This window comes from Canis lupus, chromosome 11, assembly GCF_003254725.2.
Source record: "Canis lupus dingo isolate Sandy chromosome 11, ASM325472v2, whole genome shotgun sequence".
In the NCBI taxonomy this organism is placed as follows: domain Eukaryota; kingdom Metazoa; phylum Chordata; class Mammalia; order Carnivora; family Canidae; genus Canis; species Canis lupus.
Genome location: NC_064253.1, coordinates 70,403,855 through 70,428,961, shown reverse-complemented (window position 1 = coordinate 70,428,961; position 25,107 = coordinate 70,403,855). Strand labels below are relative to the sequence as shown.

Genomic DNA, 25,107 nt, shown 5'->3' with positions numbered 1-25,107 from the left:
CTTTCCCATTTTCTCCTCTCCCCTCTGTGGTCCCTGACAACCATCATGCTGTCACGTAGGCGGTGGCTGTGCCGTGGAGCCTTGGGTTCAGACCCCTGCTTTGCCACATCCTGGCCTTTCGTACCCAGATGGACCGAGGATCCAAACCTGTGTGACTTCAAGCGAGGTCCTTAACCTCCCTGAACCACCTTGCCCTCATCTCATCAATAGAACAGACGCTGTAATCCCATCACGTGGGATTGTCTTGAAGTTCAAATAACATGGAGTCCAAGCAGTTAGGAGAGGGCCGGCTGCTGTCTCAGCGACTGCTCTTCCTGCCTCCTCTGTCTTCACTGTCCTTGCTCTTCAAGCTCTTTCCTCCCCCCTCCTCCTCTCCCTCCTCCTCTTTCCTCTTCCTCTGTCGTCCTCCTCCTCCCTCCTTCTTCCCCCTCCTCCTCCTCCCTCTTCCCCCTCCTCCTTCCCCTCCTCCTTTTTCTCTTCCTCCGTCCTCCTCCCCCCTCCTCCTTTCCTCTTCTTCCTCCTCCCTTCCTCTTCCTCCTTCCTCCTCTCCCTCTTCCTGCCCTTCCTCCCATCTCCTCCCCCTCCTCTTCCCCCTCCTTCCTCTTCCCCCTTCCCCCTCCTTCCTCCTCCTACCCCTTCCTCCCTCCTCCCTCCTCCTCCTCCTCTTACCCCCTCCTCCTCCCTCTCTCTGGCTCCTCCCTTTCTTCTCTATGGTGGAAAACTGAGAAGGAACACCCTGTTACAGGAGACTTCTAGACACAGAGCAGTCACCCATTGTATGTTCCACAGAGGGGAAGAAGGATCTATTTTGGGGGAGCATGCACACGTGCCCTTTTGACACGTATTTGACAGAGTCCACGTGCACACACACGCACACACACGCACACGCACGTACTTACCCATCTGTTTGGTTCATACAGTCGTGTCCAAGTTCCACTGCCCAGGGACAGCTTCCCAGGGACCGTGCGTGAGCTCACGCCGGTAGGGGCCACACATGCACCTGCCGCCACGGGACCTCGGACCGTGGGACCTTGCACCCGGGGACCACACATGCACCTGCACCTGTGGGACCTGGCACCCATGGGACTTTGCACCTGCGGGCTGCACGCGCACCTGCACCCGCGGGACCTCACACTTGCAGGACCTCACACCTGCAGGCCACTCGTGCACCTGCACCCGCCCCGGCGGGACCTCACACCCGCGTTCCCGCCTGGTGGAGACGCATCAGCGGTGGCAGGATGGCGACTCATCCATGTGTCGTGCTCCCCTGGCCCCTATGGCTTGCCCCGCAGGCAGGAGTCGCTGCCCAGGCCCGTCACATCCCCGGCGTGAACACCTGTCCCCTTCGGCAGAGGCCATACAAGTGCTTCTCAGAAACTGGCCCCACCTCTGTGGGGTCACCGTCGGGGAGCCATAGCCCCGGGCGTGCAGGTGGTGACACGCAGGCCTTCGACTGACGCGCGAGACCGAACCGCGGGACGCGAAGCTCGGCCCCGTCTCTGCTGCTCTCAGGACTCCGGGGCGCATGGCTTCCATGCCCCTTGGCTCCCCGTGCCCGGCCGAGCCCTCCCCAGCCTCGTGCCTACCCCCAGGGGCTCCGCACCCAGGCTCCCCCCAGCCCCCCAGCCCAGCACACGACGCTGGGGGGAGAGGAAGCCGAGTAGCTGCGGGGAGGCTGCTCTGCTCCCTGAAGGTGTTTCTGGCTCAGAGCGAGCAGGCGGGGTGGGGGAAGGCCAGCGGGTCCCCGCCCCGGCAGGTGCCAGGTGATGCTGGTTTGCCAGGAGCCCTGCTCCTAGGGACCTCCCAGGAAGGGCCTCTCCTGAGTCGCCTGAATGTGGTAGGACGGGTTCCTAAGTGCCCTAACCTGCCCCGGGGCCGGGTGTGCTAAGCAGACTAGACACAGCCCAGTGTTTGCCGGGGATGTGTTAAAGGAAAAGTCGGCTTCACCTTGCTGTGCTGGTTAAAGGGCCCTAGAAAGGTGTGTGTGGTGTTTTTGTTTATTCATTCAACAGATACTGATGAAGCCCCTTTGTCCCCGTCCCCCTATAGGGAAGACTAGAGTTTCTTTTTTTTTTTATCTTTTTTTTTCTTTAACTTTTTTTTGGTTTTAATTTTAATTTTTTTAATAATAAATTTATTTTTTATTGGTGTTCAATTTGCCAACATACAGAATAACACCCAGTGCTCATCCTGTCAAGTGCCCCCCTCAGTGCCCGTCACCCATTCACCCCCAACCCCCGCCTTCCTCCCCTTCCCCCACCCCTAGTTCGTTTCCCAGAGTTAGGAGTCTCTCATGTTCTGTCTCCCTTTCTGATATTTCCTACCCATTTCTTCTCCATTCCCCTCTTTTCCCTTTCATTATTATTTACATTCCCCAAATGAATGAGACCATATAATGTTTGTCCTTCTCCGATTGACTTATTTCACTCAGCATAATACCCTCCAGTTCCATCCACGTCGAAGCAAATGGTGGGTATTTGTCATTTCTAATGGCTGAGGAATATTCCATTGTATACAGAAACCACATCTTCTTTATCCATTCATCTTTCGATGGACACCGAGGCTCCTTCCACAGTTTGGCTATTGTGGACATTGCTGCTAGAAACATCGGGGTGCAGGTGTCCCTGGTGTTTCATTGCATCTGTATCTTTGGGGTAAATCCCCAACAGTGCAATTGCTGGGGCATAGGGCAGGTCTATCTTTAGCTCTTTGAGGAACCTCCACACAGTTTTCCAGAGTGGCTGCACCAGTTCACATTCCCACCAACAGTGCAGGAGGGTTCCCCTTTCTCCACATCCTCTCCAACATGTGTGGTTTCCTGCCTTGTTAATTTTCCCCATTCTCACTGGTGTGAGGTGGGATCTCATTGTGGTTTTGATTTGTATTTCCCTGAAGGCAAGTGATGCAGAGCATGTTCTCATGTGCGTGTTGGCCATGTCTATGTCTTCCTCTGTGAGATTTCTGTTCATGTCTTTTGCCCATTTCATGATTGGATTGTTTGTTTCTTTGGTGTTGAGTTTAATCAGTTCTTATAGATCTTGGAAACTAGCCCTTTATCTGATAGGTAACTTGCAAATATCTTCTCCCATTCTGTAGGTTGTCTTGTAGTTTTGTTGACGGTATCCTTTGCTGTGCAAAAGCTTCTTATCTGGATGAAGTCCCAATAGTTCATTTTTGCTTTTGTTTCTTTTGCCTTCGTGGATGTATCTTGCAAGAAGTTACTGTGGCCGAGTTCAAAAAGGGTGTGGCCTGTGTTCTCCTCTAGGATTTTGATGGAATCTTGTCTCACATTTAGATCTTTCATCCATTTTAAGTGTATCTTTGTGTATGGTGAAAGAGAGTTTCATTCTTCTGCATGTGGATGTTGGTTTGTTTTTAGATTTTATTTATTTATTCAGGAGAGACCGAGAGAGAGGTAGAGACACAGGCAGAGGGAAAAGCAGGCTCCCCACAGGGAGCCCGATGCGGGACTCGATCCCAGGACCCCAGGATCACTATTTGCAGTAGGTTGGAAGCAAGGTCACAGTGCCCTGGTCCCTCAGTGGACTCGTCCTAGAGACAAGGAAGCAAAGCTGAGAGCGAGCGGATGTAGGCCCTGGGGGCGAGACTCAGGGCCTCAGCCGGGTGAAGCCCCAGGCCTGGGCTCCTCCGAGCATCTCGCCACCTGCGTGGCTCCCACGGGGCATTGTCGCGGCAACCTAGTGCAGGAGAATGGGTGGGGGTTCTCGCTTGTCCTCATGCAGGTGCAGGCTGAGAGGCTGGGGGGCGCACCCCGGGTCACACGGGGGTGGGGGGTGTGCCCCGGGTCATGCAGGGGGTATGTGTGTGCTCCAGGTCACGTGGCGGGGGGTGCGTGTGCCCCGGGTCACGCGGGGGTGGGGGGCGTGCCCCAGATCACGGATGGGGATGCGCCCTGGGTCATGCTGGGGGGGCGCCCTGGGTCACTGGGGTGGGTGGCATGTGCCCCAGGTCATGCAGAGGCAGCCAGGTGTGCGAGTGGCGTTCGAGCCACAGCTGGTGACCCTGGAGGCCTTAGGGAGCGGACGCCGCGCAGGTGCAGGGGCAGCCCCGAGGCCCGGAGCCCGCAGCCCACCGGCGTGTCTTCCTCCCTCTGCTCCAGGGTGGCCTCATCGCGCTGCTGCTGCTGCTGCTGGTGTTCACCGTGGCGCTGTACGCGCAGCGCCGCTGGCAGAAACGCCGCCGGGTGCCCCAGAAGAGCGCGAGCACGGAAGCCACGCACGAGATTCACTACATCCCGTCAGTGCTGCTGGGACCCCAGGCCCGGGAAAGCTTCCGCGCGTCTCGGCTGCAGGCTCACAACTCCGTCATCGGGGTACCCATCCGGGAGACCCCCATCCTGGATGACTACGACTACGAGGACGACGAGGACCTGCCCCGGCGCACCAACCATGTGTCCCGGGAGGATGAGTTTGGCAGCCAGGTGACCCACACCCTGGACAGTCTGGGCCGGCCCGGAGAGGAGAAGGGGGACTTTGAGAAGAAAGGTGAGTCTCCCCTGTCACATCCCACCTTGGCGGGGGGTAGGCATCTGGGGGAGCCGGGCGGTGATGGGGGCGCAGGTGGTGCCTTCTGGGCTGAGCCTTTCTGGGTTTGTGGCCAGTCTCCCTGCCGGGTTATCAGCGTTTGTCTTCTCTCATCCTTCAGTAGCGATGGGAGGAAAAAAAAGAACAAGAGAGTCTGTGTTCTTGCAGTTTTGAGGAGCACGGGAAGTTAGGTAGTTCCGTATCCCTCCATTGTCTCTTGATTACCTCCCTTGATGACCTCCTCACTCCACAAGGGAGAGAACCCATCTCACTTTCAGGCCCTCCTGTTAGGAAAACTTTCCTTCCGTTGAACCGACATCTGTTTCCCCGGGCCTTTGTGTCTGCAAAGAAAACGAATCCGATCTTCCTTCTCTAAGGCAGCTCTTGGAAAATTTGACAAGGGCAAAAAAGAAAAAAAAAAAAAAAAGATGCCCTGTAACTTCTGGAAATCAACCTAAATAATCCCAGTCTCTTTGGCTGGACTCATGTGACGTAGGTTTCGGACATTTCAGCCTCCCGGTCGCGGTCCTGTAGGAGGAGAGTCTGACTTTTCGTGCGTTAGGCCACAGGCCCAAGGAACAGTCCTCCGCTCACGGGGGCGATGCTCCTGTGCTAAGCAAACCGCGCCTTTCCCCCCTCTTGCTGGCTGCCGTGCTCCGCCGATGCAGCTCGAGATCACCGAGCTTTTGAGCTGCGGCCGCTGGTTCCTAGGGGGCTTTCTGGTGACCGTAGCCTCTTACCCTTCCTCCCACGTGCTGTTGCAAAGACCCGTTTCCCTGACGTCGGAGGACAATCGATTATTTGGACGTCAGCACAGAGTACATGCGTATCTGTCTTCATTCACTGTCGGGGCACCGGCCCGTTTATAGATGGAGTTTGACTCCTGTCCCATAAATGCTGCAAAGGCACCGTTCTGCTCATTTCCCCTCATCGTCTCTGTGATACGGGTGGTGACGACGGGTTGAAGGCTGGGCCTGGAGACCCCATCCTGACAGCCACCCGCTGCATCTGTGAATCCAGCGGATGCCCCGCTGGTTGGGCCAGCCCTCGAGCTCTGACCTCTGCGTCCTACTTCTCTCCTTCCTCTTGGACCCATCTTCCCATGGTGCTCAGGGGGCGAACAAGAACTCTAGGGGGGTTCTTCAAAGGTTCTTAAAAGGTCTTTGTAAGAGGAGACGTTTTTTTCCAGCCTGGAAGCCCATTGAGGGAAGAGAATGAGACAGTAGTCCCAGAGTGCAGGTTTTGGAGTCCCCTGGACCCGGGTTCAAATCCTGACTCCCTTATTTACCACGTGACCTTGGAAAAACAGAATCCAACCCTCTGGGTCTCAGTTCCTTCACTGAAGGGTTCCGGAAGGATCCACCATGAAAATGAAATGTGTGCCAGTTACCTGCCCCGGGGCCTGGTACGGGGCACGTGTCGGATCCCGAGAGCCGTGCTTGTAGACCTCAGGCCCCTGCTCTCAGGGGGCCTTCCAGAGTATGCTTCACCCCGGTCCACTGCTCACCCCCCGCCTCCCTGTATACTCCAGCCGCCGCGGTCTCGGATGTTTCCCTGGTCCTCCGGGCCACTCCCGTCTCTAAACAGATGGTTTACTGACACCCCCCCCCCCGGGAAGTGGAGATGAGCAGGTTGAGCTGAACCCCGCTCCTCGGGCCGCCCTCGCGTGGCCTGGCTTTGGGCAAACCTCCTCACCGTCCCTTGTGCCAGGCCGGGCCATCGCCTCACCTATTTTCGTCTGACCCACAGTATTTTTTTTTTTTTTAATGTTTCTGCCTCGGCTTTAAAAGTGCAGTTTGTCAGAACACAAAGCCCTTCATTTAGCACTGTCTCCGCCCCCCTTAGATCCCATAAGGAGGGAAGAGGAAGAGATGCAGGCAAGAGGAAGTGGAGGGCACACTTCTGGTCCCACCCGGGATTCTGTCACCCTGACCGCCTGGAGGCGGCTGCTAGGGGCTGGTCTTGCAACCATAGGGCCCTGAGCTCTGGGTCCTCCCCTATAGGCAGGAGAGGGGGAGGTTCCACCGGCGGATGGTGGACGACCTCGCAGCAGCTCAGACCAAATGGGTGCTCTGTTACCTCGGCTGGCGACTTGGGGAGAGGAGGTGCTCTCTTTAGGAGGGGGACCTGGGGCCTGGGTTTTGTCAAGAGCGAGCAACTCGTCGGAGGCTGGGCACCCCAACAGCAGTCATCCCACAGCGGTTCAGAGATTGTATTGCCAAAGGCTAATCCCACCTGCACCTTCCCCACTCAGAATTTGCCTATAACGTCAAGTGCCTTGGCCGTTCTCAGGCTCAGTGGGCCCCCGTTTGGTTTGGAACTGCAGGTGACGGGGGGCGGGGGGGGCATGCTCTGGAGAGCAGAGGGAGGAAGTTCCCTGACCAAGGGGCCACGGCTTGGCCTTTAGACCCTGAGAGTGGTGTCCTGAGGGGTTTGACGTTCAGCGGATGACCCCACTCCTGTCCCCCCCCATGGCCAGACTGACCCTTCGTCAGGTCGGGAGGTGGCCCGCTGCCCCGAGCTCTCCAATGCCCCGTACCAGCCCCACCCTGGAGGCCCCTCCTGCAGCTCCCAGCCTCTAGGAACCTGGTGGCCTCAGAAGCCTCTCCGGTCGTGCTGTGGCCGGCGTCGTTCGCGCCATGCCCGCTCCTCAGAAGGTCCCAGGTCTTCTGCACCCCGCTGCTGAGAGCTGGCTGCCGCGCCTTGCTGCGGGCTCAGTCGTGCAGGTGTGTGACCGCCCAGCGCTGTGTCGGGCGCGCAACGGATACGTGGGGCGTTTTCCTCCCAGTTCTCCTTACCCGTCCTTACGTTTACGTTTCCCTTCCCTGAGTATTATGCCTGCAAGCTCGAGGCAATGAAAATGACGAATTTATCACTTTATCCAGGGAGAGGTTGGGGAGGGGGGTGGCTGAGTGGATACCGGGTTTTCTTAATTTTGTGATATTATTGTGAAAAAACAAAAGAAGAAAAAAATAAGGCATGCTGTTTGTGATTAAAGGAAGGGAAAGAAGCAAGAAGGAAATAGGAATAGAGAGAGAGACCTCTACTTAGTTATCCCCTGTTCTGGGAAGTTTCTTTTCTTTTTTTTTTTTTTTTCTTTTTTTAAGATTTATTTATGAGAGACACAGAGAGAGAGGCAGAGACACAGGCAGAGGGAGAAGCAGGCTCCCTGCGGGGAGCCTGATGTGGGACTCAAACACAGGACCCTGGGATCTGACCTGAGCCAAAGGCAGATGCTCAACCGCTGAGCCCCCCCAGGCGTCCCTGAAAGATAATTTCTTTATCCTAAAAAGCAGAAACCTGTGTGTGTGACCTCCTTACACTCAACGGCCGTGGCGTCGTATTCCCAACTGCTCCTTGTGGAAAGTACTTCCTGGAGTCTGCAGAGTAGAGGCCTGTGTCCTCTGTGCTCCGCGTCTTCCCTGCACCGTCGCCGGCTCCTGCCGAGGGGTGGGCTGACACTCGGTCCCCGCATCCTCTTTCGGGTGCCCTCTTCCCTCGCCGCTCATCCATTCACTCACTCGCTCAACTAGTAAACAGGTGTTTAATGAGCACCTACTATGAGCAGGACGTTGCATTTAATGATGAAGAGACGGAGCACGAAGGGAAATGGTTTTCTTCTCGGAGCTCGTGGTTTCGGGGACATAAAACAGTAGCAGCCGCTTTATTTTATGCAGTCCTTTAACATTTACAGAACGGCTTCATAAACATTATATGTACTCTGTATGTCACTGAGCCCCTTTGGGGACACGCAGAGCCCTACGGGGCTCGGAGAAGTTTCATCACTGGCCCCTCCGCGACACGGAGTGAGCCGGGGGGGGGGGGACATTCTCCTGGGCTCCGCAGGCCCCGAGTCAGGCTCAGGCTCCCTCTGGCCTTGCTGCACTCCTCTCTGTGGCTCCCGGAACCGCATCGGGAAGCAGCTCCTTACGTCTCCGCCACCCTCGCCTTCATCTTAAACGTCCACACTCCTCGTCTTGGGACGTTCAAGGCAAGGCTGGGGAGCCGTGGGCCCCGGGATGGGTGTGGCGGGGCTGCAGGTGAGACGCGATGGGCGATTCCTTCTGGTTCGCAGGTGGCGAAATGTCAGCTTCGTCTGTTTCCCTTCAGTTTTCTTGTTTGGGCTTAGGAAGGAAAGTGGGGCAAGATCTGTGCTTGAATGAACAGACTCCCTAGACCGAGCCCGCCTGGCAAGAATTCCTTTTTTTTTTTTTTTTTCTGGCAAGAATTCCTAAATGAGAAGTCCTTTTCTTTTTTTTTTTTCTTTCTTTCTTCCCTTTTCTTCCCTTCTTTCTTCCTTCCTTTCTTCCTTTCCCTCCTTCCCTTCCTTTTCTTCCTTTCCTTCTTTTCCTTCCTTTCATTCCTTCTTTTCTTTCTTCTTTCTCTCTTTCTCTCTCTCTCCCTCCTTCCTTCCCTCCCCCTCCCTCCCTCCTCCTTCCCTCCCTCCTTCTCTCCCTGTCTCCCTCCCTCTCTCCCTCCCTCCCTCCCTTCCCCCCTCCCTCCCTCAACTGGCGTCTTGTAGAATAGTAGAACATGTATTTTCTCTCCAATTAATGTTACCAAATAGTGGAGTTAACAGGGCTGCGGACTCCGGGCCCTGACTCTGCAGCAGAGCTGCTTCTGCTTTGACATGTGCACCCCCCGCCCCCACCCCCACACACACACATAGTGGCCCTGGTGCCTGGATGCAGAGGCTGGGCACGGCCTGCACCACACAGGAGCTCGCTTCCCCGCACCGCCGTCCTCCGAGCTGTCTCCACACTCTCTAGAATAAGATGTACACAGAGATTTGTCATGGGATCACAAACAGGAATGTCACCAAAGCTGTCACCGGAGCCCCTTAAAATGTCACTTCCCAGCATTAATTGCCACGATAGCAAAACAAACGGGCGTTCTCTGAACATTTGCTCTCCCCGTCCCCCCTCTGTGATCCTTTCCCCACCTCCCAGCCTCTCCTTTCTCCTTTCTCCCTTCTACCCGGGGCGGGGGTGGGGGGGGGCTCCTGCTCGTCTCCAGGGCTGTGCCGGGCATTCTGACTTGATTGGTCTGCTCCCTGGAGAGGCAGCCCCCCCCCCCCGCCCCCGCACGCTGACACATGAGGGTGGAGGAGGTTTGATAAATGCCAGGGGCTGAAGAGACTGTTCCCTGATTGATCCGAGCTGGAGCCATTTCCCAGCAGGCGGGGGCTCTGTGGCTCCGGTCCCTGGTCCCAGCCTCCGTGGAGGGAGCTGGACCTCACCCAGCGGGGCCCCGACGGCCACCAGCAGAGTCCGGGTGGCTCAGGCCCACCGCCTCCTGGGGGGCCCCCACCTGCCTCTGGCCCCCATGTGCTGGGCCGCCCGGGGCTGTCGGAAATCACCATCCCCCTCCACACCTACGATCGGTGTTCACTTTTCTAATATTTTCTCCATATAAAAGTGAGTAAGCTCATCATAGGGAACTGTTCAAAGAGCCTCCATTAGTGGGTTTTCATAACGCCTCATCAATAGCCAAAGTAACTGTTTGCAGTGTTTTCCTATTTTTTTCTTTTCCTCTTTTACATATTGAAACTTGAAAAGCTATGATTTTATATCTTACACACTTTTACGAAATATTATGTCATAATATTTCAACATGCTTATCATTCCATCTTAGGACTGTCTCATAGCTTATCTATTGGTGAACCTTTCAGTTACTTCCTTCTTATTTGGTGCTCGTTAGCAGCAAGCATCTTGGGGCTTCATGTTGCTTTTCGCTATTCTGTATTATTTTCCCAGGATACATTCCCAGGAGTGGAATCACTGGGTCAAACGATCTGACTGTTTTAAAGTCCTTGATACACGTTTATCTCAACACCTCTTGTCATAACATCTCAGTAAACAGTTGTTAAATAAGGAAACCGTTGTTAATCTGGTTTTCTTTTTTAGGATTTTATTTATTTGAGAGAGAGAGAGAGCATGAGTCGGGGAGGGGAGAAAGACTAGCAGACTCCCCACTAAGAGCAGATCCTAAAGCGAGGCTCGATCCCAGGACCCTGAGATCACAACCTGAGCCATAGTCAGACCTTTAACTGACTGAGCCGCCCAGGCGCCCCTGTTAGTGTCTATTTTTTAATTTATTTATTCAGCAAGCTCTAATTATGTCTCTACTATGTGTCCGGGCACAAAAGATAAAGCAGTTAATACACAAGCATGTTTCCATTAAGCTTACTTTCTAATATAGAAAGGCCCATAAGGAAATGAACAAGAAAAAAAATATGTCAATGTAAAAACATAGGATTATATATAAAATAGAAATATTTTATAAGCATAAATATATCAAAATACATATAATATCATATATATAATCATACGTATAATCATAAGTATTATATATATGATATATGCAATTATATATATGATATTATATGTATTTCGATATATGTATAATATCATGTATGATATTACATATTGATCATATGTATGATTATATATAATATCAACTCATGATCACTGCAGCGAGGAAGAAATAAAGGAAGGAAATTAGGGCCCTGAGGAAAGGTTTCACTGATTTGAGGACCAGACAATAGTAGATGAAGAAGTAAGCCGTTTGGATATTTGAGGAAAGAACTCTGCAGGCAGGGTGAAGAGCAAGTGCAAAGGCCCTGTGGCATCACGGTGCTGGCGCGGCGTTCAAGAACAGGAACAAGCAGCCTGGGGAAGAGCAGTGGAACAAATTGGGTCACAGAGACATTGAAAAGAAGGTTGTGTCGAGCCTGGTAGGTAAGGGTGTTAGCTTTTGCTGTCAGTGAGATGAGGAGTCATTGGGAAAGAGGGGATGATTTCTCACAAAGGTGTTAAGCAGTTGGAGTCAAGACGAGAAGGGGGGTGGTGTTGGGTGGTGTTGACTCTCAGAGGGGAAGGTGCCGGGGATACCGGAGAATACGGGTTACCTTCTGGAGTCCCCAGGGTCGAGCCTGGCCCCCAGGGGTGTCTCTCTGGTCTTGTATCGCGTGCGCCGGGAGTGCCTTTCACACTTTCAGCCGAGTCCCTAATCATCCTGACCTGGACCTGCGTTTCCGCCTCCCCCATTGTTGGAGACTCTGGGAGGCCTGGGTTCCCCAGCATAGCAGGAGCCAAGGGGTGGCGCCTCCTCCAGGAGGGCTGCTCTTGGGGTCACTGCTGCCCTGTCCCGGCCCTTGGGCCCCAGCGTTCCTCCAGAGGGAGGGGACTCGAGGTCGCCCTCACCGCCCCAGCCGTGGGCGCAGAGGCCCATGGGAAGCAGCAGTCCACCTCCTGTGTGTGTCCCGGGGAGCCCAGGGCCTCCTGGGAGGCATATGTCCACACTGCCCATCCTCGCCTCCCTGCCCTGGGAGCTCCCAGCCAGACGGAGGCTATCAGGGGCCAGAGGCCAGGGACGCGGGGTGGGGAGGGGCCCAGCTGGCACCAGACTCCCCCTCCCTGTAGTGCACTGAGCATGAGGCCAAGAGCAAGTCCCTGGCACCCCGGACTCGGGCTCCCCTTCCTTTGTGCAGGATGCCCAGCCCAGGAGGTGGTCAAGCCTGAAGCGGTCCGCGAAGATAGCGACTCTAAACACCAGTCACCGCAGTTTGTCTGGAGCGCTCACCATATCCAGCGCGCAGGGGCGCCGGGAGGGGCAGGGCAGCAGGTGCTGCTGGGTGTGGGCCGTGGGGCCTGGCTAACTCCAGCCAGCGTCGCCCGCCTGCCCCCTGCTTCTCAAGGGATGCTTTTCCCTCTGCAACCCTGGAAGTGGACCTTGGCCCAGGCACGTAGTGTGTATGTCCTGTATGAGCGTAGGATGACGGACACCCAGGGGCCGGCGGCTGAGCGTCTGCCTCTGGCCCAGGGCGTGACCTCAGGGTCCCGGGATCGAGTCCCACGTTGGGCTCCCTGCAGGGAGCCTGCTTCTCCCTCTGCCTGTGTTTCCGCCTCGCTCTGTGTGTCTCTCATAAATCAATACATTAAAAAAAATCTTAAAAACAAGCTGTGGTCCCTCAAACCAGCTGTTTGCTCGCTGTGCGTGTTCCCTCATCCGTGGAATGAATACTGAAGTTGGGAGTATCCTTGTACGTCGTCCAGGAGCCATGCTGTTGGGGCAGGTGGACACCACGGGGGGCAGGAGTCTGCTCCCGAAGAGCTGTTGGCCCTCCGGCGACCACACAGCCGTGGGCCCGGGCTTCCTCCTCCCCTGCCTGGGCCACTCGCAGCTTGAGACCCACCCGCAGGCCCCCCTCCCTCTTGGTCACCTTCCCTGCCCACCCCCACCCCCCGCTCCTGGCCTAATTGCCTGGGCTCCATCCCAGGACCCCGGGATCATGACCTGAGCTGAAGGCAGATGCGTAGCCGACTGAGCCCCCCGGGGACCCCCAGTGCCCCCCCTGTTTTTTTTTTCCCCAAATGAGGCATCCAGAGTGGGGACAGCTCTGGATGGTGTCCCTGCTTCGTGCTCACCCCCAGATGTGTACCTCGGTCTGTGTGACCTTGGCACGCTCGCTTCGCACCGGTGCCCCACTGCCTGAAGGTCGGAGAAGCCAGGGACCCGGGACGATGAGAAAGCGACCCCAGGAGTCGTGGAGGAAGAGCCATTGTGGGGCCTGACAAGGGCCAGCAGGCTGTGTGCACCACACGTGGTGCCGCCGACCTCACGGATCCATGTCCGCGTCTCGGTCCCTGCCCGTGGCTACCGTGTCACGGCATTCGTGCCCGACTCTGCTCCGTGCCTCGTCACGTAAGCTGATCTGACTCTTCTGTGTCCCCCGTCCAGAGGCCCTATGAGGGAATTCCGCATGCCCAGGACATAATGTCCTCACAGACCGGTCCCCACCCAGGCCATGCCACCACCCGCCCACTAAGCCGACGTGGTCCCTGCCCAGATGTGGAGCTCACGCCCACCAGCTCTGCCCAGACGGCGGAGTCTCAGTGCGCCCAGCAGGGCAGCCCCTGGGCTCCGAATCACCTGCAGCTGCCTTTCACCAAGGCGGGCACCTGCGGGGATGGCAGGCCCTCAAAGCATCATACCCTGTCCACAGCAGCGGGGAGGCCATCTGCTCGGAGCAGGACTGGTGTGTCTTGCTTCCAAAGGATCTGGTTTGTGAATAGCTCAGCTTAGCAAACAGATAAATCAGGGAATGATGGATTATTTTCCTAAATGGTTCTTTATTTTTACAAAAGCATTCTCCGCAGGATCCCCTTCAATAGCGAGCACCCCAGCAATGCATGCAAAAGAGGGTGGCATTTAACCGACTTTTGACTCACCAAAATGTTCAAGGACACACTGGTCCATCGGTCAAAGCAAAAGTAATGGGAAGGTTTTCTGGCAAGTGGCCAGCCAGCAGTAAGACAATGGGTTTGGAACCGGGGGCAGTCACGGGTGTCAATCCTGTCCCCACCTAGCGCCTTGATGTTGGACAAGCTAACTCACTTCTTTAAGTCTCAGATTCTTGATCTGTGAAGCCGGTTGAATGCTAACGTTGGACTGCTAGAGTTGTTTTGAGAATGGAATGCAATAATGCATGAATAGCCTGGCGCAGAGGCCACACGTCATACACATGAATGGTCTTGGGAAAAATCATATATTCCTGAGCCTCAGTCTTCTCATCTGCCCTTAATGAGCAGCTTGGACCCTTTCAGGGCTAAACTCCTACGTCTTTCTGCTTCTGCCCCTTTCACCAGAATTCTGGGGCTGGGGATACACATCGGGCACAGGGCCAATGGAGGTTGAACCAGAACTTAGTGCCATATGCCCAGCTGGCAGGACTAACAGGGGTGTGGGTGGGGAGGAGGAGAAGTTCTTAGAAAAGCCAGGAGCTCTTTAAGAGGAAAGGGAAGACGTTGTCTCATGCAGACTCTGATCTCCTGGTATGTCCTTACACAGAAATGCTGCAGAAGGGACAAAGGACGCCAGTAATTCTCGTTCTAGCTGGGCTAATAGGTGGCAGAGGTCAGTCTCAAGCCTCTTTGTATAGCCTCCTGGCTCCAGGACTATACGGTTAGAGTCCCAGGAGGTTGGCAGAGAGAGAGAGAGAGAGAGAGAGAGAGAGACATCACTTCCTCATCATTTCCCTGGTGAACGAAGCCTTGGGAGGCCAGATGCAGCCACTTCATTATAATTATGTTAAGTGCCGCCTGATTGGCGCTGTTCATCACCCTGGGAGAGAGCCTCCCTCAGTGGACACATAGGCAGCCAGCTTTGGTGCAGCACCGCGTTGTCCCATCCTGCTGTGTCCTTGGCAATGGCCGCTTGTTGTACCTGTAGTTCTCCTTCAGGGAAGAGAAAGCAGGGGGAGACAGAGCGGAGGGCACTGGAGGGGGATGAGGGAGCCCGGCTCTGCCTTCAGCGTGCCACGCGGCCCAAGTCAAGCCCTCTTTGTCCCTGGGCCTCCGCCAGACTCTTGATGCATGGCCAAGTGCATGTGAGGTCTCCACTTCCCTTACCAGCTCTTAGGTCCTGGGACTCTCAGGACAGAGGTGATATCAGAACTCTAAGAAGGGAGGGTGCTCCTGGCTGTTAGGTTGGTTGTGTTCTGGAGTGTGAGTGTTACCCTGGAGGGCCTGGGAGGAGAAAGCAACTTCCCTACTCTAAGAAATATCCCCTGTAGAAACAGAAATCTTTCCCCACATTGTAGGAAAATAAAGTTTGCCTCTTCCTACCCAAAGGCCAGATGGTGGTAGAGAATATTCTGATTGCAAGGGCCACATGTTGTAATTCCAGTTGTCTGTGCAAGGGTCTGGGGAAAGGGGGTGTGGGTTTCCAAAAAGGAAGAGAATAGGGATGGAAAATTAGGAAGGACTTCATGAGAGAGGGAGAGCCTTCAACTAGGGTCTTTCAGGCCAAGAAAGATCCAAGAGGGAAGATGGAGTGGAGATTAGATCTCTCTGGAGGCCGTTAGGCATGTGGGCTCGAGCTAGGCTGTCCCCGTTTACCCCTGGTAGTTCCTGATACTAGCTGTGCATACCCTTGGACAAATGAGTGAATGTCCCAACCTCTCACTGTCCCCATCTCTAAAGCAGGGAAAATGAGACAATGCATCTCCCTGTTGGCAAACGAAATGAGTTGAACATGTCACAGCACGTGAAATAGTGTGCTTGCAAAGAAAAGGCTCAATGAATGCTAGTGATTCTTGTGTTGAGCATCCTCTGCAAACAGATCAGGCCCTTCGTGTGCTACTTTGCTTAATTCCCACAGCTCCCCACCGCCCCCGGTTCACTCACACATTTGTGACAAGGTCCGTGGTTGGGACTGAGCAGAGGCTGGATGAACCCTGCCCTCCGACGCATCGCCTACCAGTGGAACATGGACTTATGACCTGTTCCAACTCATCGCACATTTCCAAATTTAATACACAGCTGCCAGCAGGGGAATGTACTAAGGTCTCTGGGAGAGGAAAGGGGAGCATGGCCTCAGTGTGGCTGTCCTGCAGGCCTTTCTGAGGAGGGGAGACCTAAGCCCACGTCGGAGGGATATGTAGCATTTAGCCAAATGAAGAGCCAAAATGCTGAGGAAGTGACTTTTGCAAAGAAAAAGCTTGGCCCATTTGGTGACCCGGAGGCCAGCAAGACTAGAACACAGTGTGGGACCTGGGCCCGAGTGTTCTGTTACACAGAGATGGGGAAACTGAGGCATGGCAAGCTAAAGTGGCTTTCCAGAGATAATGTGTCTGGGATGAAGGGCTTGGGGTCGTTCTGAGATGAAAACGTTCCTTCCAGGATCCCTGGGTGGCGCAGCGGTTTGGCGCCTGCCTTTGGCCCAGGGCGCGATCCTGGAGACCTGGGATCGAATCCCACGTCGGGCTCCCGGTGCATGGAGCCTGCTTCTCCCTCTGCCTGTGTCTCTGCCTCTCTCTCTCTCTCTCTCTCTCTCTCTCTCTCTCTCTCTCTGTGACTATCATAAATAAATAAAAAATGAAAAAAAAAACAAAAAACGAAAACGTTCCTTCCACCGTCCCTGGGGAGGGCGTCATGGAAGCTGGGTCTGGTTGGCTGTCACAGGGAATAGAGAGCATCTGGGTCTGAGCTGAGGGATGGTCTAGGTGGACAACAGTGACTTCAGGGGTGGTGGGGCAGGCTTCATGTGCCCCACTGAGTTTGGGCCTTATCCGTTTTAATTCCCCTAGGGTTATGGGGGTAGAACTGGATTAATTTTAAAATAACCCTATCCATGCTCCAGGGTTTAATATCTCCCATGTCCCCTGGGTCATTCTTGGCATCAGATGCTCTGCTCAGATCAGTGGTATAAAGTGTTTTCAGTTTCCCCTAGTTGTGTGTGTGTGTGTGTGTGTGTGTGTGTGTGTGTTTGTGTGTGGTTTTTCTTCCCTGAAGCATGCTGAGTTCACTGAGGGAAATGCACGAGACTTGGGTGAAATCTTATTTATTTTTGGGGAAGGCAGGCAGTACAAAATCATTTCTCTCCCTGCATAAATATGCATGAGGCTGGCCTGTTCGCCCCTCCTCGGGAAGCACAGGCAGGGAGGGGGGGGGCGTCCCACGTGACCGGTGTCATGGCCCTGCCCATGGCTGCTGGCACCTCATTCATCAGGGGGGAGCAGCAGCGTCATGAACTGTGAAATTGGCAGCCCCCTGACAGCTCTGGGGCCCATTCGAGCAGGGACTCTATTTCACAGCTGGAAGGTGGCAGCATGGTGGACGGGGGTGCTGGGCTTAGTGGGCCAGCACGGCCATGCTCCCCTCTCAGCCCGCACAGACCCCAAGCAAGTCCTGCTGAGGGGCCATGCCTCTTGATTAAGGAGAGTCACGGGGTGGAGGGGAGAGAGAGAAAGAGAGAGAGAGAGAGAACAAACTAGAATGAGAAGGAACCCAGTGAGTGATAGGTCTTGGCAGCCACAGCCAAGACCTATTGAGTACCTGCTGGCTGTTGAGTTCCAGGCACTATGCTATGTACTTTTTATGCATTTCTTTCTTTAATCCTTACGATTATCCTACAGGTTTTCATCATGAGCCCTGTTCTACAGCCCAGGAAAAAGGGGAGTCAGAGAGCTTAACTGTTTCAAGCTGCAGGATGTAAGAGAGCGAGGATTTACATCGGGGTCTCTGGGTCTGCTGGGCCCGAGTCCGTGTGTTGCAGACACCTCACCGTCCTACTGTCTAGCATGCTTTGAAAACAAAAAAGCAAGAGAGAAGGGGCCCTGGGTTCAGTGGCCATTTACAAGTCCGCAGGCTGTGCAGGGGTTCAAGTCAGAGTGCCAAGTGCTAGGGTTCTAGGGGCCTCAGCAAGCTGACTAGTTCATGGTGTGTGAGAGAGATTTGGATAAACGGGGAATCACAGCCGTATGGCATATTAGAGAGTGCAGGCGGTGGACAATCTGCTGTGACCTTCACAGCTCTACGACCTGGGGCTCAGTTTCCCCATCCCTGAAACGGGCATATGAGCGTTGCCAGATTAAAATTTGCTGTGAAGATTCAATGCAATTTTCCAAGTAAATTGTTTAGAATAGTGCTCTGTGCGTAGTGAGCCGTCCATAAATTATTGCCGGGAAGGTGCCAGAATGTGAATATGAGCATGCATTCTAGGAATACGTGGGAAATAGCATTTATTTATTTTTTTAAGGATTTATTTATTTATTCATGAGAGACACACAGAAAAAGGCAGAGACACAGGCAGAAGGAGAAGCAGACTCCCTGCGGGGAACCCGGTGCAGAACTTGATCTCAGGACCCAGGATCATGCTCTGAGCCAAAGGCAGACACTCAACCACTGAGCCACGCAGGCGCCCCGGGAAATAGCATATAAATGTGCTGAGGATGACGGGGAAGGCTGCCCTTCAGGAGGTGACACGTGAGCTGAACCCTGAAGAGAAGAAATACATCATTTAACCCAATGTGCACAGGTCCTGGGGTTTGCAAGAAAGAACGAAGAGTGGCATATTCTGGGAACTGCAAGGTGTCTAGAGGGAGCAGAGCAAGGGGCCATGCATGGGAAGAGCAGACTGGGAGGCGAGACAGGGTCCAGATCCTGGGGACATGGACTTTATCTGGAAGGCACTAGGCAGCCACTGAAAACTTCTGCATAGGGAGCGCCATGCCCAGATATTTTTCTTCCCAGAAGGATTCCTAAGGTGGCGGCATCAGCGTAGATTAGAATAAGGGCAGGGAGCTCCATGGAAGACTGTCACTGTGACACGAGGAGCTGGGAGGCTCCAGGAGATGCCATCATGTGCATGCCTGGGAGCGGACGTCCCTGTGCTTTATTCAGACTCTTTTGCAGATGTGCTGTTTGTTTTGACTCAGGCACCCTACGCTGGACCTCCATCCCCCTCTTCGTTCCATGGAACGGGAGGGAACATCCAGTCCCGTGTCCTAGGATCCTGTGTCCTTAGGAGGGAGGGTAAAGAGGAAGGACATGATCTGCAGAAAAGAGATGACAAAATAAAGAGAGGAGGGGGTGGGCTGAGTCCCTAACCACCGGTTTTCACCAGATCTAGGAAGGGGCAGGTCTGCAGCGAGCCAGGACGGGAGGTTGGGGCTGGGAGCATAAGATGGAGTAAGGCAGGGGGGCCTGCCCTGCCCTGCCTGCCAGCTCCGTATGTCTGCCTGTGCATCCATCACACAGACACAGCACAGCCCACCTTTGGACGGGAGTTTTCACCATAAATTTGTTAGGTTATGACATTTGAAGTGGGAGCCCTGTTCTCTTGACAATTCAGAATCGCCAGATGGAGCAAATAAAAAAATACCAGCCGCCAGGCGCCCCCCCCCCCCCGCCCCGCCCCATGTCCTGGTGTGGCACCTAGATCTACTGAGGGAACTTACAGGTAGGGGGAGAGACGGCCAGGGAGGGGTGTGAGGAGGGGAAGCAGCTGGAAGAGGAAGAGGCGGTACCTCCTTTCAGGAGCAAGGGGAGCATCTCTGGACTTTCTCCTACCACTGCAACCCATGGTGTTTGTATCCGGGTGAGTGTCATACGCTACTTAGTCCATCGTACCTCTTGGGGACTCTTCCATCCTGTGGGAGCCAGAAATGGTTTGTATGCTGGCTCACTTATCTCCAGGTGATGATGTATATGCAGTATCTGGTATTTTATATATAGATATATAAAAAATATAAATATATATAATATATAATTTATATATATTTTTTAATAATAAATTTATTTTTTACGCTTTGGGGTGAGCGGAGTGGGAAACGTGAAAGCTATAGGCGGTGAGAACCTACTGGAACCTAACGTAGGGCAGATCGCGGGGCCGAAGTGGTGATGGTACGATGCTGGGATTTTGTCCTGAAGCCGTTGGAAGGTGTGGAGCAAAGGAGCGTCAAGGTCACGTTTGTGTTGCTGAGGGGAGGCTAGAGGACGTAGGGAACAGGTGGAGGCTGGGAGAACGGGGCATCCTGCATGTAGGCCTGATGGTAGTCACTGCGGCGAACACAGCTGGTGCCTACTGTGTGCCCCTGGGTAATCGCATCCACAGTCCTTGCAAATGAACAACTTCTGTCCGTGGCTCCGCGATGAGAATCTACGATCCATTCACTCCTTTCTCGAGTGGGGAGCTTTTCGTGCCGGGTCCGGGTCTGAGCTTTTCTTCTAAGAGGATTTGCAGAGTCGGGGGCAGCTCCGGTTGCTTGGCAAGGAGATTCAGAGCCTGGGCCCTCAGACCAAGCGTTTCCGGACGTAAGGAAGGGGAGGGCGCGCTGGTGCAGCTGTTCCCAAGACGCGGTTGCAGGGAAAGTCTGATGCCCCCGACGGGGGCGAGCTGAGGATGTTGGCTCATACCTCACACCAGGCTCACGACAGCGACATCAGTCCAGGACTTGGAGCCGGGACGGCTGTGTTCTCTGGCCACACGGTTATTTTAATTTCATGGGAATCTGAATCTGACAGCCCGGTTTTCCCCCTGGCGCTGGCTGCCTGCTGCGACGCGGGGGTCCATCGTGACACCGAAGCTCTAGAATCGTGTGTGCTCCTCCGAGTACCGCTTTTTCCCGTGGCTTCGTCTTTGTTTCCTCCCGTGCGGCGTCCGCTCTCTTGAACGGCATCTCTTTGAAGGTCCTCCTGCGGTGTAGGTGATGCGCTCCTTTGACCAGACAGTAAATCAATATATGAATAGAAATATTCTTACCACCAAATTATAGCAAAATGTTATTCTGTGGTATACATCAGATTTTAAAAATATATTTATTTATTTATTTTAGGGAGGGAGGGGCCGAGGGAGAGAGAAAATCTCAAGCAGACTCCAGAGCGTGACACGGGGCTCAATCTCGCAACCCTTGAGATCGTGACCTGAGCCGAAATCAAGAGTTGGATGTTTAACCAACTGCTGCCGCCTTGGATATTTTCTTTTCTTTTTTCTTTTCTTTCTTTTCTTTTCTTTCTTTTCTTTTCTTCTTTTCTTTTCTTTTCTTTTCTTCTTTCTTTTTCTTTTCTTTCTTTCTTTCTTTCTTCTTTCTTTCTTTTCTTTCTCTTTCTTTCTTTCTTTCTTTCTTTCTTTCTTTCTTTCTTTCTTTCTTCTTTCTTTCTTTCTCTCTCTTTCTTTCTCTTCTTATTTTATGTATTTGACACAGAGAGAAAGAACTTGCATAAGCAGGGGTGGCTATAGCAGGAGAGGGAGAAGCAGGGAGCCCAACATGGACCCCCATCCCAGGACCCTGGGCTGAAGGCAGACACTGAACTGACTGCCCCCCAGATGCCCCCAGATACTTTTTGTATAAATAAAATTTGAAATTACCCAGCTAAATTATCGCCTTCCCTGATTCCCTTCTTCATACCCTAAAGTTGGTGTTCCCCTCCTGTTTGAGTGTTTATACTTCTACTTCACGTATGGTCGTTGTGATGACATCTAGGACTCTCCTTCATGCTTTTCAATCGTGTACCTTATCACACACCCACCAGCCATGTATAAAAGCTACTGTTTTCCCAAATTCTCAGTAACACTTATTATCAGATGATTTACATTTTGCCCATCTGTAGGATATAAAATTATAACTTCAAAGCTAATTTAATTTGCATGTCAGAGATTACTAATGAGGTTAAACCTCTTATATTCAGTTTTGTTCTTCCGACTTCCTCATTCTATCCATTGCACGTTTTCCTTTTTCTTATTAATTGAAAGAAGTTCTTTATAAATATTGATAATAATCTCATAAAAAATAAGTTGCCCTTGGTCTTTTTGAAAATATCTTCTAATCTGTGACTTATGTTTTCATTTTGTTGGGAGAATTGCTTCCTCATTTTGAAGACTTTGATTTGAATGCTACAGAATTTATTATTATTATTATTATTATTACTATTTTATTATTATTATTTTCATTTCTCATTTATGCTTCTTGTGACTTTGGGAATAAATCTCTTACTATCCTAATGTCTTAAAGATGCTCCTGTATTTTATTTTAGATTCTTAGGGTTTGGCTTATTACATGTAGGTCGTTAGCCCTAGACTTGTTTGTATATGTGATGAGTTATAAATCTAATTAGCTTTATTTTTTCACGTGGATAAAGAGTCCCTCTTTACTCGTGGATTTCTAACACCACCACCATAGACAAAGTCTCTGTGTCTGGGGACCAGTTCCTGATCTCTCTATTGCTTTTCACTGGTCGATATACTGATGCTTGTTCTAGTAACACACTTTGAATTATTATAGTTCTATAATGTCTTGGTATCAGATAGGGCAGGACCCCTCATTGTTCTTACTGAAGTGTCTTGGCTCTTCTTTTCTCTTTACTCTTCTATGTGAATATGTGAATTTTAAGATAACCTTCTCCTATTTTAGAAAGAGCAGTGCTGGAATTGGGATTGAATTAAATTTATAAAATCAATTTGTGAAATTCACAAAACTCGGACTTCCTATCCATGAAATAATATATATCTTTTTTTAGGCCTTCTTTTATGCCTTTGAACATAGTTTTTAAATTTTCTCTATACGCATATCACACCCTTTTGTTGTATGTAATTTCTAGGGGCATTGCCACTTCCACAACTAGAGCAAATTGTGTCTTTTCATTTTTACGGCGTTTCTTAATTGTTGTTTCTTTGTGTATAGAAATAGATTCTCATTGATCACAAGTCCAGAAAATATGATTCATTATTTTATTACCCTTTGCCTCTAGATTTTCTTTTTTTTTCTTTTTTTAATTTTTATTTTATTTTTTTTTATTTTCTTTTATTTCCATGTGAAAAAATCATATAATTAACAGTCATTTTGCAAGTCTGTGTATCTTGTATTTGTTTTCTTTTATCCTGTTGCCCCTGTAAACGGGGCCTCTTATTCAGTGCTGAATTCAGGTGATGACAGACCATGTCATTTTTCTTCCTGACCTTAAACGGAAGAATCCTAAAAAATCTGTCATAATGTATGACATTTTTGTAGTAGCTTTGGATACTAAAGAAATTCCTCCTCTGTTCCTAGTGTACTAAGAATTTTTAAAATTGTAATTGGGGTTACATTTTATTAAACAGTCTTAATGCATGAAGTAGGATGATGATGTGTTCTCTTCGGGCTGTATAGTGTATTATGGTGATATATATTCTATTAGTAAAAGAGTCTTATATCTTCTAACCTCTTTGACAACTTTCAATATCAGTGTTATCCTTATTACATAAAACACGAGGTTGAGCAGCTTCCCTCTTATACTATCATGCTGTTATGTATGACTATTGGTATATGTAATTATTGCATGGAATTGAGGACTCTCTCCTGACATTTTTTAGAATTTATGCCTCAAAAAAAATAGAATTTATGCCTCAATCTGTCTGGGCCTGTTATTTTTGTTTGTTTCTTTGTTAGATGTAAATCCTCTATTGATTCAGTTATTTTTTTATGGCTATTTCAGTTATCTGTTTCTTCCTGAGTCAGTTTTGGTATTGGGCACTTTTCCTTAGGGTCACTGATTTTGGTCTAAGTTGCTCCATTTATGGACATAATGCTTTGTGTTTTTTATAGTGTTAAATGTACGTATTTGGGAGCACCTGGGTGGCTCAGTTGGTTGAGCATCTGCCTTCAGCTGAGGTCATGATCTCAGAGTCCTGGGATCAAGCCCCACTCGGGCTCCCTGCTCAGTGGGGAGTCTGCTTCTCTCTCTCCTTCTGCTGCTCCTCCCTGCTTGTGCTCTCTCTCTCTCTCAAACAAATGAAAACTTAAAAAAAAATTATATGTACATATTTGTATGGGTATCTTTAAATCCATATGTGTGTCTGTGTATATCCCAACTCTCTACCATATTTATCATCATATCCTCATTTTAGTTCCATATATGGGTTTATTTGGGCTTTTCTCAATCTTGTTGATATTCTATGTGTTTCATTAGTATTTTTTAAATTAGGTCATGGTTTATTGATACTCTATACTGTTTCTTTTCTACATCATTAATTTCCATCTTAATCATTTTCTTCTCTCTACATCCTTTATTATTACCATTATTCTTTTTAAGACTCTTGAATTAAAAGTCTAGCTCATTAATTTTCAGTCTTTCTCCCTGACTAATATTTCCATTAAATATCTAATTTTTTTTAGGTATTGCTTTATTTGTAGAACTTGCGTTGCTATATGGTGTACATTTAGTTCTAAATATTTTTCAAATTTCTTTGTTTCTTCTTTGAAGCATTAATTATATCAAACATTTTTAAGGTTTTTATTGCAATTCCAATGAGTTAACATACAATGTAGTATTACTTTCAGGTGTACAATATAGTGATTAAACACTTTTGTCCATTACCCACTGGTCATCACAAGTGTGCTCCTTAATCCCCATCACTTATTTCAGCCACCCACCCCCACCAATTTGTGTTTTTTAAAAAGATTTCATTTATTTGTTTGTTTGTTTGTTTATTTACGTATTTATTTATTTAGAGGTGTGAGTAGGGGGAGAGTGGTAGGATGAGAGAGAGAAAAATATCAAGGACCCCAAGTGGACTCTGCACTCAATGCCTGGAGCCTGATTCTGGCAGATTCCATGACCCAGAGACCATGACCCCAGCCAAAATCAAGGAGTCTGGTGCTCAATTGATTGAGCCTCCTCCCACCAATTATAAACATAAATCTTCAGAAGATTTTGGTTATATATATTTTTTAAGATTTTGGTTATTGACACTCATTTTATTTTGTTTTGTTAGAGAGTATGATCTGGATGCTTACTCGGTTCTTAGTTATTTGTTGAGGCTTGCTTTATACTGTGGGAAATGGTTACTCTTTATAAATGCTTCCTATGTGTTTGAGAAACCTCCTACATTTTCCAATTATCAGACAAAAGATTTCATGTTTAACCATTAGATCCTACCTGTTAATTGTATTGACCAAAATATCTATATCTAAGTTTCTATCCACCTAGTTTTTTGTTGTTACTGTTATTTCTGAGACAATTGTGCTAAAATCTTCTATTGAAAATCTAGACTGGTAAGTTTTCCTTATTTCTGGCAATTTTTTATTTTTTTATGTTTTAGGACTACGTTGCTAAGTGAATAAACTTGTGGGACTGCTATTTATTTTTTGTAGGGAATTGATCTTTTACCATTATGTAATGAATGTTTTGGCTACTAATAATGTTTTTCGCCTTTCTTTTAGTTAGTATTTTTTCCCACTATGTCTTCTTCATCCTTTATTTTATAAATGGAAGAGCTAAGGCACAGAAAAACAATGAGGCTA

The 25,107-nt window shown here is 50.7% G+C and overlaps 1 protein-coding gene across 4 annotated transcripts in view; it reads left to right on the top strand.

Annotated features, from left to right (window-relative positions):
- The window catches only part of ASTN2 (astrotactin 2), an 853,772-nt gene that overhangs the window by 190,579 nt on the left and 638,086 nt on the right, over positions 1-25,107 (top strand). For all 4 annotated transcript variants that reach the window (XM_025432065.3, XM_025432067.3, XM_025432064.3 and 1 more), the window contains exon 3: positions 4,121-4,505. In XM_025432065.3, the coding sequence (XP_025287850.1) occupies positions 4,121-4,505 (385 nt within the window). The remainder of the gene's footprint in view (positions 1-4,120; positions 4,506-25,107) is intronic.